Genomic DNA, 18,378 nt, shown 5'->3' on the forward strand with positions numbered 1-18,378 from the left:
GTGATTGGCGGGGCCGAACATCCCAACGCCCCAAGTTATGAATCGGATACTTTTCACTGGGTGGGCCGTGAATTCAAATATGGGCCTGGTCTGTTGAAGTGGAATCCAAATGGCCCATTGGTCGAACCTTAAGGCCTAACGTACTAATCCAATGTGGTTTATGGGTCCCGCCAAAGTACAAACACATGATTAATACGAATACTTGAAATACTACATTTGTTGGGTCATCAAGGCCACTTGAGTTGTGTAGTAAAGTAAACGGTTTGATCTGTCGAAGAATATAGGTCTCGCATTAAAATATATATATAGGGGTGTTATTGGTATTCTAAAAATCTTATTCTAAATTTCTCACAAGTGTATTTTTTTTTCTTAAAATAGAAAGTTTAGAATGAAGAATGAGATTGTTAGAGTGCTAATAACAATTCTATATATATATATATATGTTAAGTAGACGACTATCGCTGCAGAGTAGTAGTGAATCATTTGACAGACTCTGAAATTTTGACACTAAGCAGTTTGATGGATCTTCTCATGTGTTATTTATAGATGTTCGTACTGTTCGCCATCCTTCACGTCGATGAGTGTGTGGCCCGAGCTCAGGGAAGCAAAGTTGAAGCCACTGGAAAAAGGACGTAAATTGTAATGTAAGGATTGGAGTGCTTGCTGCAGATGCAACTTAGATGGCTGGTTTTCACCAAGAAAAGCTAGAAAGTCAATTTTGTTAATTTATTGTTACTTTCTTGCTTACATATTTATCAAAAATATGTGAAAGCCTGGAAGATACCAATTCCGATTTTCTTCGAAAACTTCACTTGCGTTTTAAGTCACCGGCGAAAACGTTTTTCTGGTCTCATGGCAATGAACAGGGCTTTGAGGTTGTGGTACCCTGACACACAAACCATGGAGCTATTAGAGTATATTAGTGGTCAAGATTATGACATGTGTCATTGGATTATATGAGTTGAGATAGATAGGTCAACATGTATTTATAGTGAAATATCTCTTGTAATAAAGAGTTAACTAAAATAATAAATCAGTTACAGTTTCTCTCTCTATTTGAGCTTTCTCTCTTTCTCTCTCTAGTCTTTCCTAATCTTTCAGCTTTCATAGCTATTGTTGACATGGTATCAGAGCCGATCAAGGGTAACACCATTGATTGACGATCATCTGCTTCTGCATTGTCTTGTTGTTCTCGTCGTTCATCGCTGATTGGCGTTACTGCTCATCGCTTGTGTCGGTTATTGAAGTTTGCTGGTGCGATTGATTGTCGGTATTCGTCGCGAACCCTATTTTTTGGAGTTCTTCGATTCATCACTGGTGTTTCGACTGCATTCTTTCATTTTTGTGCTTCAGGAAGGTGATATTGTTTCTTCTCATATCTACTACATTGTTATTGAGATCTTGATGTCTTGATCAAGTATTGTCTCAAACCCTAGATTGTGGAAATTTGGTTTCTGCAAAGTTGTTCATCACTTGTCAGATTGTAGCGTCATTTGTGGATTGCTTCTAGTTGTGCATTTTGTATATTTGCGTTGCTTACTTTTGGTGTTTCTGGTTAAACAATGGTTACATCTGCTCAATTGGCTATTACTCAATCACCAATTTCGTCTCTCATTCCCACTGTGGGTAATACTGTCACTATCAAACTTGATGATTCTAACTATGTGACTTGGAATTTCCAAATGGAGTTATTGCTTGATGGAAATGGCATTTTTGGTTTTCTTGATGGATCTGCTTTATGTCCTGATAAGACTGAGTTGAATTCTGATGCTTATGATGTTTGGAAGATACATGATAAGGCATTAATGACGCTTATTATTGCTACCCTGTCGACTGCTGCTTTATCATCTGTTATTGGGTGTAAAAGTTCTAAGGAAATGTGGACTAGTCTTCGAGAAAGATTTGCAAATATGACTCGGACGAGTATTGTTCAAATGAAGATTGATCTTCAGAATATTAGGAAAGGCCCTGAATCCATTGATGCATATCTTCAGAGGATTAAAGATGCTAGGGATCATTTAGCTGTTGTTGGGGTTGTTATTTCTGATGAGGACATTGCTATTGTTGCATTGCGGGGTTTACCTCCTGAGTATAACACTATTAAGTCTGTCATTCGTGGACGAGAAACGTTGATATCTCTAAAAGAACTGAGGTCTCAATTGAAAGCTGAAGAAGATACGTTGAATGAAGTCACTAAACAAGTTCCTCTCATGTCTGCTATGTTGGCTCATAATTCTCCATCAGCATATGACACTGGAGGTACATCTGGTACTAAGGCAGATTCATCTGGCAGTTATTTTGGCCCTCCTTCTAGCCCTCAGTTACCATATTCCTATATGCCACTTCAACAACTTCCTCAGTTCTTACCTATTCCTTTCTCACAACCCTTTTCACAGCAACAATTACCCTTTCCTCAGTTTCAACAACTTCTTTTTCCTGGACCCTTGGCTTTTGTCTCTCAAAGTGGTTCAGGTACATATAATAATTTCAGAGGAAATAATTTCAAACACAAAGGAAAAGGCAAGAAGTTTTTTCAGGGTAATCAAGGACAGTTTCCACAACAGTTCTCATTTGGTGGAAATCAGTATTCACCTCAGTCTCAATCGTATTCATCATCAGGACCACAACACCCAATGCTATCTCCACAGAGTTATCAACCAATGCAGAAATGTCAAATTTGTGATAAAAAAAGGTCATTATGCGATTAATTGTTTTCAACGTGGTTGTCAGATTTGCCATAGAGTGGGGCATATGGCTGCAACTTGTTTTGACAGAAATAATTCTTCAGCTCCGGGATATCAGTCATCACAACAGTCTTATCAACCACTTTTTCTACAGTTCCATTCTCAACAGCCTCAAGCCTCACACCAGTCTATGCATTTCAATGGTCAATCATCTGGCATGCATTTCAATGGTCAATCCTCATGAGTGGTTCTTCTCATTCTCTTGTGGCTATGACGGCTCAAGCTACTCCCACTCCATCTGCACCATAACAAGAGTTCTGGCTTCTTGACTTCGGCGCTACTCATCACATGACCTCTGATATTTCTAATCTTCAGATGGCCTCTCCTTATCCTAATACGGATACTGTCACTGATGCTAGTGATGAAGGTTTGATTATTACTCATATTGGCAAATCTAACCTTCTTACCAAGTCTCATACTTTTAAACTTAAATCTGTATTGCATGTTCCTCGTTTGTCACAACACTTGCTGTCTATGCATCAATTATGCAAATATAATAATTGTCGATGTATCATTGATGAGTTTTCTCTCTGTATACAGGACAAGATCACTGAGAGAATATTGTTCCAAGGATTGAGTAATCATGCCGTTTATCCTCTCCATGTGCTTCCAAAATCAAGGACCTTACCAGCAGCATTTCTTGGTCAAAAGGTGTCTTCTTCATTGTGGCACCGTCGCATGGGTCATCCTACTAATCACATAGTTAAGCTAGCTCTTAGTAAGTCTGCCATTCCTTTCCATTGTACTGCACAACCTCAGCCTTGTACTCCCTGTTTGGAAGGAAAGTTTACTAAACTTCCTTTTCCTTCTCATGCTTCAAAATCTGTACTTCCTTTTGCAGTTATACATTCCGATGTATGGGGGCCTGCACCTTGTATGTCCATTGAGGGGTATAGATACTATGTCTCTTTCATAGACGAATGTACTAGGTATACATGGATTTTTCCAATAATCAATAAAGCTGCTGTCTTTGGTCATTTTGTGCAATTTCATTCCTTTGTACTGAATTCTTTTGATGCTCATATTAAAACTCTTCAGAGTGATGGGGGTGTGGAATATATTGGTGCTTCTTTTCAGTCTTTTCTTCGGGAAAATGGTATCACCCATCAAAAGTCTTGTCCTTATACTCCTGAGCAGAATGGGTTAGCCGAGAGGAAAAACAGACATGTTGTTGAGACTGCCATTACTCTTTTGCAGCAAGCTTCATTACCTTCTATTTTTTGGTATCATGCCTGTGCTACTGCAACCTATCTTATCAATAGGATGCCAACCTCCATTTTACTCATGAAATCTCCCTTTGAAGTCTTACATAAATCACCTCCTAAACTTGCTCACTTACGAATTTTTGGTTGTACTTGTTTTCCCTCTTTGAAACCCTACAGAACAACCAAACTTGATCCAAAAACCACTGTTTGTATTTTTTTGGGGTATGCATCTCAGTATAAAGGTTATATCTGTTACTCTGTCAAAGATAACAAGTTAATTGTGTCTTGGCATGTCTTGTTTGATGAAAGTCAGTTTCCTGGTTCAACTAACCTTCAACATCTATAGTCTACCTCATCTTTGTCCTCAATTGTCCCACTCTCTGTCCCTCATTCAAACTCATTTGAGCATCCTTCATTAAGTCATACTCTCTTACCTCGTGCCATTGTTCCTGCATTCCCACATACTACTAGTCCAGTTACTCAGTCCAATATTCTTCATCAAGGTGATCTTGTCTCCACATCGCCGACCATTTTTAGTTCAGTCTCAGATTCATCAATGAGGTTAATCTTTGATTCTGCCATGGGTTCAGACTTATATCCAAATGCTACTACTTCTCAAACTCCTATAGGTTCAGACTTGCATCCAGATACTACTACTTCTCAAGCTCCTGAGTTACAACTTCTTCCATTGAATCCTCAGAATTTCCATTCCATGCAGACACGGTCTAAATCTGGGATATCTAAGAAGAAGAAGGTTTATCATACTACAGTTCATCTTGATTCTGTTAAAGAACCAACGTCTTATTCTGCAGCTTCTAAGTCTCCATAGTGGCAGCTCGCTATGCAGGAATAAATGGATGCATTACTACAGCAACATACATGGCACCTTGTTCCATTACCACCCAATAAAAATTTGGTGGGTTGTAAATGGATATACAAAGTCAAACGGCATCCAGATGGGTCAGTTGCCAGATATAAGGCTCGTTTGGTGGCAAAAGGATTTTCTCAAGAAGCTGGTTTGGATTATTATGAAACATTCAGTCCAGTGGTGAAGCCAACCACTGTGAGACTCATTCTCTCTCTCGCAGCCACTCAAGGATGGAAACTGAAACAACTTGATGTCAAGAATGCATTTTTACATGGATTTCTTGAGGAGAAGGTGTATATGTCCCAGCCACAAGGTTTTGTTAATAAGATTCATCCAGACTATGTTTGCAAATTACAACGGTCACTTTATGGTCTCAAACAAGCTTCCAAAGCTTGGAATGAAAGGTTCACCACCTTCTTACTTTCATTGGGTTTTAAATCTTCTTATGCCGATCCTTCAATGTTTGTTCAACATAATGGTACCAACATAGTTGTGTTGCTCTTATATGTGGATGACATCATTCTTACTGGCGATAGTGATGCTTGTGTTTAATTTGTTATCTCTCAGTTAACCACAGAGTTTGACATGAAGGATTTGGGGATTCTCTACTATTTTCTTGGCTTGCAAATAGACTATCAATCTCCGGGCTTATTTGTGCATCAGTCTAAATATGTTCATGATCTGTTACAAAAGACAAATATGCTCGAGTGTAAACCATGTATCACACCGTGTCATCCTAATCAGAAACTTCTGATTCATGGTAGTCCTAGTTATTCAGATCCAACACATTACAGGAGCATTGTAAGAGCTCTTCAATACTTAACCTTTACACGGCCTGACATTGCCTATTATGTGAATCAAGTGTGCCAATTTATGCATTCTCCTCTGGAATCTCATTATGTTACTGTCAAGAGGATTCTCAGATATCTCCGAGGTACTTTAGGCTGGGGCATCATTTTTCAACCTGGTTCTCTGATCTTACGAGCTTACACAGATGCTGATTGGGCTGGTGATCCTAATGATAGGCGGTCTACTACAGGTTTTGTTGTGTTTTTAGGCTCCAATCCCATTTCTTAGAGTTCTAAGAAACAACACACAGTTAGCCGATCCTCGATAGAGGCTGAATACAGGGCTATGGCCATTACCACTGCCGAAGTTGTTTGGCTTCAACAACTTCTGCAGGACCTTCATCTTGACATTTCCTCTCCTCCCAGTTTACATTGTGACAACGTCTCTGCTATGGCTTTAGCTACAAATCCGGTATTGCATTCTAAAGCCAAACACATAGAGGTGGATTGTCACTTTGTGAGAGAAAGGGTTCAACAAGGTGTTATCTCTCTGCAATTTGTTACTTCCACAGATCAATATGCAGATATTTTCATAAAAGGTTTATGTTCTCCATTGTTTACCACTCATTGTTCCAATCTTATGCTTGGTTCGACTCAGATATAAGATTGAGGGGGAATGTTAGAGTATATTAGTGGTCAAGATTATGACATGTGTCATTGGATTATATGAGTTGAGATAGATAGGTCAACATGTATTTATAGTGAAATACCTCTTGTAATAAAGAGTTAACTGAAATAATAAATCAGTTACAGTTTCTCTCTCTATTTGAGCTTTCTCTCTTTCTCTCTCTAGTCTTTCCTATCTTTCAGCTTCCATAGCTATTGTTGACAGGAGCATGTGTTGATTCCGGCAATTGAAAGCGATAAAAATACGGGACATGGAGGGAACACGAAAGCCGTCAAGAATTGCAGTCCAGGTCCTGCTGGTGAAGGCGGTGAACGCCGTGATCATTGTTTCAGACGAGTTGCAGGCCGTTCTGCCTCCGGACAATCTTCTTCTTAAGAAATGGATCGCTTTGGCTAGGTCAATGATAAAATGGGCAAGGGTCACCGGCAACGGTGGATAGGAGATCGGAGCAAACATGGCTAAATAAAATGTACATAATCTTGGTGGCTTTGTGCCATATTTCTCTTCTTTTCTGAAGATATAAACAATCTTTAAATCAACTCAGATGAAACTTCTTGTAAAATCAACTTCTGGTTTGAAATATATACTCAGATTTATGAGTTACAAGTGGACAGCCAAAATGTCATCAAATAAAAATTGAACGATAAACTTTTACAATGATCGAATGATGTGAATCTTGAAGAAGAAGACGAAAAATTCAAACATCCATAACCCTACACCATCCAAATCAACATATATCGGAGCTTATTTGATTATCGAAAGACTACCAGTCCGGGAATTTGGAGTACGGATGAAAAGAATTGAACCATGCTACAAATTCGAAGTAGAACCGCTAGATTGTTTTAGAGCTGCAGCACCATCGGTTGCATCCTGATAGGCCCATGAAGAGATAAGGTGATGGGCAATTGCAAATGGCCCGGGTATAAACATGGAGGCGAGTTCGCCACTTTCAACATTGAAGTCGGCAGACAAGCTCTGCTCTTTCTCTACTCCTTTGCACATCTGCTCTACCCTTGATGCCGCCGTTCTCTGTGCCTTCTTGTACTCAGCAAATGTCAAAGCTCTCTTTACATCTTCTCTACTGTGCCACTGAGCATCTAGTTAAACAAAAAATTTAAGGAGAAACAAATATTAGAAATTCATCTGATCGGCTGCGTACAAGGTTGCTCTTATGACTATCAGATGCAATGCCTCGCATAAGTACTATATTCTTGCAGGTTTTTTCACGGGAAACATAAATTTCAGGACAGAGCAAAGGGGAAACATGGTCAAAGGTCCAATAAAATCGTAAATATAAGCTAATTTAGTGGGTACCTTCCAACTCTTCCTTGTCCACATTTATTTCAAGTGACTTTGCATATGCAAAAAACCCAACCATCAACTGGCACGGCATGCTACTTGGTCCAACTGGAAACAAACCAAAACAGGAACTCAATCAATCAACATAAAACAAAGAAAGAAATCCATATGGGGTGTACAATAATCTGTAAACAACACACATACACAAAGTTTATACCAGGCCATGGCTGAGAGCTATGATAGACAACTTCTCCTACTTCAATTCCGGTCTCCTCCCACGTTTCTCTCCTCACTGCTTCTTCTAAGCTTTCTCCTGGCTAAGGACAACAAAAGGATCGAAACTAGTTAAACTGTTACGGATCTCCCGAAAGTTAGCATTGATACTGATATTAAAACTATTAAGTGTTAACAAAAGTGATATATCCCATAGAGCTTACCTCTATAAAACCAGCTAAGCAGCTCCACATTCGAGGTACAAATCGAAACTGTCTACTTAATAGAGCACGGTCATTCTCTCTATCAATGACTAACATTATGACAACCTGTTCAAAAGGTAAAGGTATGGGAAAACTAAACAAGAGGTTGAACCAATGCTTGAAATGGAAACTCACAAGCACAACCATACCGGATCAACACGAGGGTAGACCCGCTTTCTGCACTGCTCACTAGAACATTGCTTCCGCCTCCCAGCTTCCTTGGGGACTGTTTTTTCTCCACAATGTCCACAAAACTGTGATATACTATGCCATTCTAGCAAAGCCCTGGCCTGATCACACCAAAATCATTCAACATATCTTAAATCATTTCCAAAACCGATTGAGACCATCATACAACTGGTGCACGGCAATAAAAAACTTCAATTGGTTCATTCACTAAACATACCAAAGACATTCACATTGCAATTCAAAGAACTTGATCTCACTAACACGTCAATTTTAAAATATTAGGCATTCTTAAGCACTTTTGAGCAGAAGCACTTACATGTCCAGCAATAGCCAACTCCCCCATAGCTCGAGCATCAGCCCAATCAGTAGCCACCATAAGCGTCCTCAGCTCAACAAAACACAATTGCTTGCTACCCAATTCAGTAACCAATTTACTCTCAGCAGAAACATCAATTGCCCAATAAACGACATCGTCTTCGGGCCGAGAACCCAGATAAACCAGCGACTCTCCACTCAGCTGAACCCCACAATTGGCCAGGAAACCTTTACACTCAGACAAACTGATCCAACCCAGATGCCAATTTGGCGCGGAATCGCCGGCCCCACCGCTGGAGGAGGCTAAAGGCCTGCCCTTTCTGAAGGGCAGAACCTTGAAGCCGAGGGAAGAGGGCAATTGGGCCCCTTCCAAAAGTTGGGTCTTGAGGGTCTCGAGGGCTTGGGATGGTGAAAACGGGTCGCTGGGATTTGGGGTCTTGGATAGCAGAGGATTGCCAGCGAAGGCGTGGGACTGGAGGCTTATGGACATGGTGGCGGCGGTGGAGGTGGAAGAAAGAGCTCGTATGGTCAGGGTGTGGAGAGTGTATTTTCTACAGAAAGAAAGGAGGTGAGTGGAAGAAGAGAGGAGATAGAGCCTGACCATGCTTACATTGGGTGGTGGCGGTTTAGAGGAGAGAGAAGGAAAGCGAACGGCGGTAGGTGGTGACTAAGGAGGCTGGAGTGATGACAACTGTCACTGATTGAGACGCACAGCTACCGTTGCCCGGTGCCATGAGACAAGGCCACACACAATTACAATTCAGAGAAAGCCCAAGTGGTTAACGGGGGGAGCCTTCAAATATTTGGACTGGACCCCTTCTTCGGGCCCTCTCAGAAATTTGAAGGGAAACAGCTTATTTTTTATAAGGATGGGTTACGTCAGTCACAGTTTTTAGAAAGGTATTCAAATTTGAGTTGGCGTTATATTTATTTTTAGAGTCAAATATGAGAGTTCACTGACAAGTGAATATAACACCACTAGATTGAATGCTAATAATTGAGTCATCCTATTTAAAGTAGTAGAAAATATTTGCATTATCATAATAATATTTCATTTGCTTTAGCAACTTATGGCGCGTGATATGCTATTTTTGGTCATAGGAGAACTTGGTAATTCCTTTTCTTCATAAGTGAGATTGGGCGAAGGGAAATTGAACATAAGAGTTATAAATTTATAGTTTTTTGTCTGTGGTCGAGGCCTCCTGGGTGTACAAACTTGAGTTTTTTTTTTTATAAAATGTCGCTACAATTTAGTGATGTTCCTCTTCATTTGTAAACGAGAGGTTTTAGGTTCAATTCTCGCCAAAGACGAATTTGAGCCACATTATTGCTAGTCCATTGTGAGTCTGAGCCCATACCCCTCATCTCAGTGTAGATACTATTGATTGTTAAAAAAAAAAAAACTAGAAAAATAGAAATTGAACATAAAATCTTTATTCACAGTCATTAATGTCATTTTATAAAAAAAAAATTAAAAAAAGAAGAAGCTAGTTTTGCAACATTATTAGAACAATCTCTATTGAGGATAGAGGAACCAATACTATAAATAACAATAAGAAACAGAAACCTATAGACCGACCAACAAACAATGATCAAATGCTGTAATCCAATTATCCTCAAGATCAAAACTTTAGAAACTCGGCAGCAGCACACTGGAATTTTTGAACCAATTCGAAAATGCCTCCGAGATAAGAGCTTGAACTCAAATTTAGCTCTCGACTAAGTTGTGCTGGTGCACCAGCGGAACATCATCAAGCCAGTCAGCGTATATGCGATTGATCTTCTTAGACCCTTTCCATTTTAGCATGCCCTTCTTCCTCTGCCCCCCTTCTTCATTTAAAGGAGGAAGTGCTGCTATTACAGTTGCGGATGAGTTGACAGCAGCAACAACTTGGGGTATTGAAAAGGGAGGGGTATTCAGAAATTCTGCCTCAACAGTACGTCCACCGGGCACTTGCAACTCTGAAATCAAAAGTTCAATAGTAGAAAACCAGTGTAAGCATCTAAAGGGCAGTTCCCACATTTTTTAACCATCTCTTTAATCACCTTCCTTAACATTTACACGATACACAAATATCTTTAGAAAAATCCCTAATCATCTAATAGCATGCCATTCGCGAAAAACAAATAAACGCTACACATCCATAGATTGCTTGTTAACATATATACTGAGTACATGACAAAATATATAATTCCTAGAGTAGGCATTAGGAACACCAAAGTTCAAAATCACACCAACAACCACACAGTACACTCGTGCATAGGCCTTGAAATAAGAATCAAAGAAATGCATGCATGACCGAAACAGTTTCCTTTGAAATGAAATGGAATAATTACCCGAAACATCTATTTACAAAGGTACCTCTGTTACCCTGTATTCAGAATAATTTCAATCTATGAAACAACATTGCCAGTCAGCTTATGTGTCATTCAAAACGAAACCTACATGCTTTAAGTAATAGCACCATTGCTCCTCTAACCTCGTCTACAAATCGCAGTAAAATGCCAGGACTCCTATTGCAAAAGCTAACAATGATTCAGTTCCAAATACGATTGTTAGCCTAAATTTAAAGTCTAACATAGATTTGATGTTAAAATTGATCATACTAAGCAGAGAAGCAAGCATAACGATAAATGTTAATTTAAGATACTAAGCACAAGCACTGAGAACCTGTTAGCCCGTGAGCAAAGTGACATTTCTCGCCGAAGGGGCATTTACCCGTTGTCTCCCACTTATTACATAACTTTGTCTTCCAATACACTGGCTTCACATTTCCCCGGGAAGCATCCATACCCGTGTTTACAAGCCTATTTTCCTCAGGAGGATTAGAGCCACTCCCATGAGCCACTGGTGCTCCTGTAGTTCCAATGCTTATTGCTGTGTTCTCCCTAAACCTACCCGAATCATCCCTAAACTTTGATGGATCTTCATGAAGAAAGTTACACCTATCTCCATAAGGACACTCCTCACCATTATAAAACTTCTTGCACAGCTTCATCCTGTGGATTATTTTCTGATCATCATCCCAATTACCAGACAATGGCCGATCCTCATCGCGTACGGAAACAAGTTCTTGCCAATTGGGCGGGGGATGGCGGATATCTTCAATGCCATGTGCATAGTTACAATTCTCACCATTCCTACACATACCGGATTTAAAATTTACACACAAACGGGTCTTATAGAAAATGTTGCTTGCTCCCTTGTTAACCGGGGCACTCGGCTGCTGAACCCTATAGTTCATGGGCGGGTATGGCATCGGATTCGATTGGCGTTCTTCAGAATTCCTAGCCCTTTTAAAAGGTTGCTGCTCAACCTGAGAATGCTGGTCATCATTGTTCATTGAAAACGCAGGCGGCCAGCAATTAACCACGTCACTGCCACCGCCATTGTAAGGCGTTTGCGGTGGCATAAATTGTGAGTGATCAGAAAAATTCATACCTCAGAAAACTACTCTAGAGCCGAAACTTTCCTCAGTAAACCAATCAAATAAAGATCAAAACTTTCAATCCCCCAACAAAACCTATACAAATTCAATGTATGATAGCAAGCAAGAATCAAAGACCTGCACCAGATAACACAATCAGATCAACAAGCAGAGTCCAATTCAAGAAAACCCAAATCACAAAACCTGTGCAAAATCCCAAATTTCTACACAAACCCACCAACCTTTGATTGATTCTGATGAGAGGGATGATCAAAGTTCACAACTTGGAGTGTCAAATTTGATCAAGACACCCAGAGAATAACTGGGGCTAAAAAACCAAATTGGAGTTGGAAAGATGAACTCTTGAGATATTATTATATCAAGGGACGGGGAACGCATAAAGCCTGGAAGCAATAGGATTTGCAGAGAAATCAAATTGTAATTGGGATTGAGTCAAAACCTAGCCGCCAAAAAAACCCTAATTTGAGAAGGGAAATCGGTGAGCACAACTGGCTCTCAGAGTCCCACCCACGACTACTGAGTGGGCGAAGAGTTGTGTAAGAAGCCCTTAAACCCCTAAACGCGTCCCAAAACCCTGCGATTTCGGGGTAAAATACTGGCGGGTATTGACTTGGCTAAGTGGTAGTTACGGCGGCTGCAGTAAATTTTTGTTTAACCTTTTGTAAATGCACGCACGGAGGAGGGTTGGTTACGTCACCTGCGGGGACTACTAATTTTGTGGGCCATCCACCTTTGGCTTTCCACGTGTATCTTCCCGGGTTTTCACTTTCTCTTTCCTTTTTCCATTTTTGCTTTAGCTTTTTCTTTTTAGTGAGGGAAATTAACCAAAATGGGATTTTTTTTTTTTGGGTAACGCTAGCGTATGCTTACATAGTGTGTGGATAATTTTTTATTTTTTTTTTAAAAATGAGAAATAGAGAGAGAAAGATAAACATAGAACGTGAAAATGAGGATGAGTTTGTGGTTTTTTTTTAAAAAATAACTATAAAGTTTTGTTTGTGCAAAATTAATTTATTGTTCACAACTTTATTTTGTGATACAAGATTAAATGTATTTTCATCATCTTTTGATTGACAATAAAATTTTCATTAATATAAAATTTAGATAAGGGATGGATCAGCGCAAACCTAGATCAATAAATTATTACAAGGAGCTTGAGTCCTAGAGATTTCGATCATATCATCAAATAAATGAGTTCCAATCCATTTAGGTGGATTTTCAAAATAATGGCACCCATGATTCATATTATAACTTCAAATGGCAAGATCATCTGCCACAACGTTCTTCTTCCCGTAAACATGAACCAACCCTAAGTGCCAAAATAGAGTTTAATCGATGTGGCACCTTGATTTTTCTTGGCCGGATCGAAACACGAATAACTCAGAAGTCCAGTCATAAACTCAAGCTTCGATTAGATTAAACTGCTCAAACGAGCCGATTGTGTTCCGGAAAGGTTGCGGAGTCTACCGTCTTCGCTGAAATTGATCATTCTTGTTCTACAAGATACGAAACCTGATCTGATTGGGGCTTATATAAGTTTCCTATATTCTTGGAGATTTCTATAATCTAGGAATTAGCGTGCGACACAAATAATCATTCCTAAGAGGACACTACATCTACTCCTAGATATTCTCTTGGATTCTCCTGTTTCAATACTGATTTCACACTCTAAAAGATCTCTCTCGACTAGTATAAATATTAAATACACCCATCTAGGAATCATCTATGGTAAAAGCAATTATGACATACTCTGTTTTCTTGCCCACTGCTTGAGTCTCATAAATTGCTTAGTAACTTGATCATCGGGGAACTTTTGGCCGGTACCCCACCAGTGCTCAGTTTGTCTTACGTTCGTTTACTCTTATACAGGTAGTTGAGTTTGTGCATCTTCTCTACGCATGGTGGTGTGCGAATTTGGTTTCAACAATCTCTATGTCATCAATATTCAACCGCTATATTATTAATTTTAAATCACAATATGGTTTATATTAATTTTGACAAGCACAACAATTTAAATTTGAAGTCTGAAAACACTTTTAGAATAAATTTTTTTGGGTTCCAAAAGCAATGCATGCAAGAACCAAGAAGCATAAGTTATCTGCTTCTTGCATTGTTGAGCAAAAATTGTACACGAATATGTAAACAAATAATCCACTCAATACAATATCACCCTCGTTCATTTTTTCAGAAGATGATTTTTATTAATTCGAGTTTGACACATTCTAGCCTATTAATTACAACCCTTCTTTTGGGAAAGGAATACCCTTTGATTCCAATTTGAATAAATCGTAATTTGGGGATTTGGGTGTTTATTTGATTTTGCGATTGCACCTAGGTCGAGCCCTAGATTACCTACGTACCCTTGTTGAGGGGTCAAGTCACTCGTAGTTTTTTGCATATTTGTTGGGGTTTGATGCCTTATGCAATTTCCACTCATGCAGGCAAGGAATGTTTGATGCCTTGCGCAATTTTAGCTCGTGCAGGCAAGGAGTGTTTGATGCCTTATGTAGTTTTAGCTCGTGTGGGCGAGACTTTGAGCCATTGGAGCATGCGCGACTTCGTGCCCTTTGACTTTTGTCGCGGCTTCATGCCTATTTGATTTTCGATACGGCTTTGTGCCATTTGAAGCGGCTTTGTGCCATTTGTAAAGGCTTTGTGCCATTTGTAGCGGCTTTGTGCCATTTGATTTTTTATACGGCTTCATGCCTTTTGAATCTTGACGTGGCTTCGTGCCGTTAAATAAAATTTTGATGGACATTTTTGATAAATAACCAATCAAAACTTGAAGAGTGAGTTTGGATCAATGCATTAAGCCTCTCTTTTTGTAGAGCTATTTTCCATGGTTGGATTTAATTCACCATACTTTTTTTGTCTATGCCTTCCTTCCTTTGGTACACTTGTAATTAGGCACAAGTGAGTGATCATGCCTGTTGAGTCAGTGATGTGCATGTTTTAAGAGTTTTTCATATGGTGGGACTCATCCTACACGGTTTGGGAAAGGTTGATCAACGTAACTTCTTTTGATGCATTTTCTATTGAGGGTCCCACGCGAGCGACATTCCCAATTAATTTGAGAACTTTGTTTACGGAAAACTTCTTATTTCTTTCCCTTGTACACTTGAATTTTCCCAGTCCAGATAGGATGTCACGTGGCGTCGAAGTCCTAGCACAAAAGGCTTTTGATGGAATTCTCAAGAAGCAGCTCCCTTTTTTATAATCTTTTTTTTTTGAACTTTCAAACCCATTTGACGTGGGACTTTGAACCCGTTTGACCTAACACCCAAGCTTCTTTCCAATCTGGCAGCAAGCATCATTATCTCCTTTTTTTTTTCTTCTCTTTTTTATCTCAAACGTGGTTTTTGTGAGATTAGGGTCCCATGTTCAAATAGGACTTTGGCTTCCAAATTCCTCTTATCATCAGCAACCTCTCTCCTTCTCCATGTGAGCAACATTCCCACGTGGGATGCAGACTTCTCTTTTACTTTTTGTAGAATTTTGTAATTTACTTGGTCAAAGTGGTAGGAGTGAATTTAGTTTATATAAACCAAGGATTCGTTTCGGTTTTATGATTGCATCTAAAATTTGATATCAGACTGCCTACGTATCTTTAACGGAATCAAATCGGCGTAGTTCGTGAGATATTTGATTTGGATTTGTGTTCAGACTTTGGCAAAATGAGAAGCTATTTGGATTTATTTAAAACCCATATATGACCTTTGGTATTTACCTAATAGGCTTTGAGAAATAGGAGTTTGATTTTGTCTTTTCCTTACGTAGCTTAGGATTTGAAGACATAAAGTGGGACTCCCAGCCCCACGTGAGATGCACAATTCAATATTTTCCTTAAGTAGCTGAGACTTGAAGACAAAGTGGGACTCCAAGCCTCACGTGAGATGCACATTTCAAAATGAAATAAGACTTTGTCTTTTCCTTAAGTAGAAAGTGGGACTCCAAGTCCCACATGAGATGCACAGTTCAAAAACCCAATTAGAGATCTTCCCAGTTCCAGTATTCATTCCTCCAAACAGCGATGTCGATATACTCGAGCTCCCCATCGATTTCGCAATGTTTTCGCCTTTTTTTTAAAATTCCTTTTGGGTTTTTTAGCCGTTGAATTCCAAACGAAGATGGGTAAGATTGGTGGAGTTCAAACTCTTTTGAATTGCTCCAACTTATCCTCTTTTCCTCCTAAATCGCAGAGGGTTTTTTTTTTCTTCTTCTTTTATGCAAGTCACGAGAGCCTTTGTTTTTCTGCTGCCTTGTTCTTTTGCTCGTGTGCTTCCTTTGTGGATCGAAAACTCAAAACGAAGAAGGGGAGAAATCAAGCAGGTTACCCATTTTCGTTTTCTTTATGTTCCGGGTTTGCTTATGTATTTGGAGTGGAATGAAACTTTAACTGTGATGAACTTATCAATTCTTTTGTGCAGGCATCCCGGGCAATGACATCTCTTCAATTTGGTTTGTTGTTGTTTCCTTTAGGTAATGAGCTTGGTTGGGTTGTAAAAACCCTTCTTTTTGTGTAATGGTAGATGATAAGCCTAATTTGATGTTGGTAGCTTCTGTAGTCTAAATTTATTTAACTTTTCCTTTATCAACAGTAGCTTTCAGTACCATTTTAACTTGGTTTTTGACATGGTTGTTGGACAAACTATTTTGCAGTATCGAGTTTGTTAAAGACAATTGTTGATTCATGGCTCCAAATGTGAGAATTGCACTCTAAAATTTGTAGTAACGCACTCATAGTATATGCCATATTTTGAATGGGTTTTGATGTACTAGTGTGCAATCATCACTCTATAGCATTTCTATTTCCACATAGAGAATTATTTGACTGGTCTTGACAGTGGGCATTTAGACACCCTTTTTGTGTTCCAATTCATGTTTTGCCTTCGATACTTGCCATCCTTTCTCATTAACACTTGTACAAAGTGATGCTTTTCCCAAAATCTTTTGTAGTTTTGATTTGTCTTCTATTTCTTTGGGTGTTAATACAAAGGTTGCCATGTGAATGAGTTTCCCAATTAATTTGGGAAGTTTGACAACAAGTTTTTCCTTCTCTGTGAACTTGTGACAACTTGTACTCTTTTAGGTCCAAATAGAACTTCATGTGGCAGAGAAGCAAATGCCTTTTAGCTACTTGTTTAGAGATTGGCAAATTTTCTTTCTTTCCTTTTGTCTCGTAGCATCTATTAATTTCATTTCAATGCTTTTGGTCAATATTTTGACCCAATATTTGACCAAAATGGTATCCACATTTAAGTCCTCTGAAAGATGTCTTCCTCTTTTTTTGTTTTTATCAAAAGTTGAATTGGGGAATTTCCAAGCATGAGTCGGTCACTTCTTTTCCCTTGTTCATTTGTCTGCACATGCACTTATTCTTTCATTGGACCGCAAAAAATGACTTTGCATATAAGACTTGGCTTCCTGTGTCTGCTTTCTTAGCTTGATTTTTTTTACAGATGGCCATTAGAATGATCCATTGTTATTTTTCAAGTCTCTTTAGCTTTACCCAACATGATAACCACGTGAATGGCATTCATGTTATCTAGAAGACTTTTCTTCCTTCTCATTTCACTGGAGTAATCTTTGAAGTTTAGGACATCAACAATGTACCACCTTCTTGGAGCATATCGTTCTACTTTTGCCAACAAGCTTCTGCACTGTTGTTGATTGAATGAAAAACAGGTTGTGGTCGATATTTGGAGTCGAAATCTTGCTCTTTCTTTATCAAATCCATTGCTTGTCGTGACACCAATGGCTCATTCTTTCTTGGCATGGACAGTGAATACAGATCTCTTAGATCTGATTGGAACTTCACGGGGTGGTTTAGGCCACCTCGAAGAAATTCATGGGATTTTGGAGTTTATTTCTGCTGCTGTTAGTGGGGAGTCTAGATCCTCTTCTTCATTTCTCTTTTAAACATTGCAATTTTCTTGTATAAACTGAAGGTTACATACTCTAGGTAGTTGATTACACCCTTTTTGTTTTCATTTTTGTCTGCAACACAACATTAAACAAGAGAGATAAATAAATTAACAGAACTTGTTTCATACCTGGTGATGAATGTTCTTCTTTTGGATCTTGACATGAAAACACAAATGATTGAACTACTTGCTCTCTTCTTTGGCAGCACTTCGTTGCTTTTGGTATTTTCTCTCCAGGTTTCGCTTATTTTCTGCAGAGTTTCCCCACTCTTTTTCTGTTCCCCCCTTCTTACTGCAACTGATGCCTATTTATAGACATCTTAAGAGGGTTCTAAAGCTCTTATGTGGGGGAGATAGAGGCCATGTTTTTCCGCCACTTTCTCTTAACCCCCCTTACTGACTCCACGTTTCTTTTTGTTGCAGAAAATGGGGA

General features: G+C 39.2%; 2 protein-coding genes across 2 annotated transcripts; both read right to left on the bottom strand.

Moving 5' to 3' along the window:
• Positions 1 to 6,844: 6,844 nt before the first annotated feature.
• Positions 6,845 to 9,229, bottom strand: LOC126602522 (nudix hydrolase 19, chloroplastic-like). Its single transcript, XM_050269421.1, has 6 exons — positions 8,574 to 9,229; positions 8,218 to 8,358; positions 8,030 to 8,134; positions 7,810 to 7,909; positions 7,608 to 7,700; positions 6,845 to 7,390 (listed from the first exon to the last, which is right to left on the bottom strand). Exons 1-6 carry the CDS (start codon positions 9,174 to 9,176, stop codon positions 7,104 to 7,106), a joined length of 1,329 nt encoding a protein of 442 aa, XP_050125378.1. The 5' UTR covers positions 9,177 to 9,229; the 3' UTR covers positions 6,845 to 7,103.
• A 755-nt stretch (positions 9,230 to 9,984) lies between these two features.
• On the bottom strand, positions 9,985 to 12,594 carry LOC126606015 (zinc finger CCCH domain-containing protein 39-like). Its single transcript, XM_050273477.1, has 3 exons — positions 12,243 to 12,594; positions 11,244 to 12,138; positions 9,985 to 10,534 (listed from the first exon to the last, which is right to left on the bottom strand). Exons 2-3 carry the CDS (start codon positions 12,010 to 12,012, stop codon positions 10,281 to 10,283), a joined length of 1,023 nt encoding a protein of 340 aa, XP_050129434.1. The 5' UTR covers positions 12,013 to 12,138; positions 12,243 to 12,594; the 3' UTR covers positions 9,985 to 10,280.
• Positions 12,595 to 18,378: the final 5,784 nt, after the last annotated feature.

The sequence above is a fragment of the Malus sylvestris genome, chromosome 15, assembly GCF_916048215.2.
Source record: "Malus sylvestris chromosome 15, drMalSylv7.2, whole genome shotgun sequence".
In the NCBI taxonomy this organism is placed as follows: Eukaryota; Viridiplantae; Streptophyta; class Magnoliopsida; order Rosales; family Rosaceae; genus Malus; species Malus sylvestris.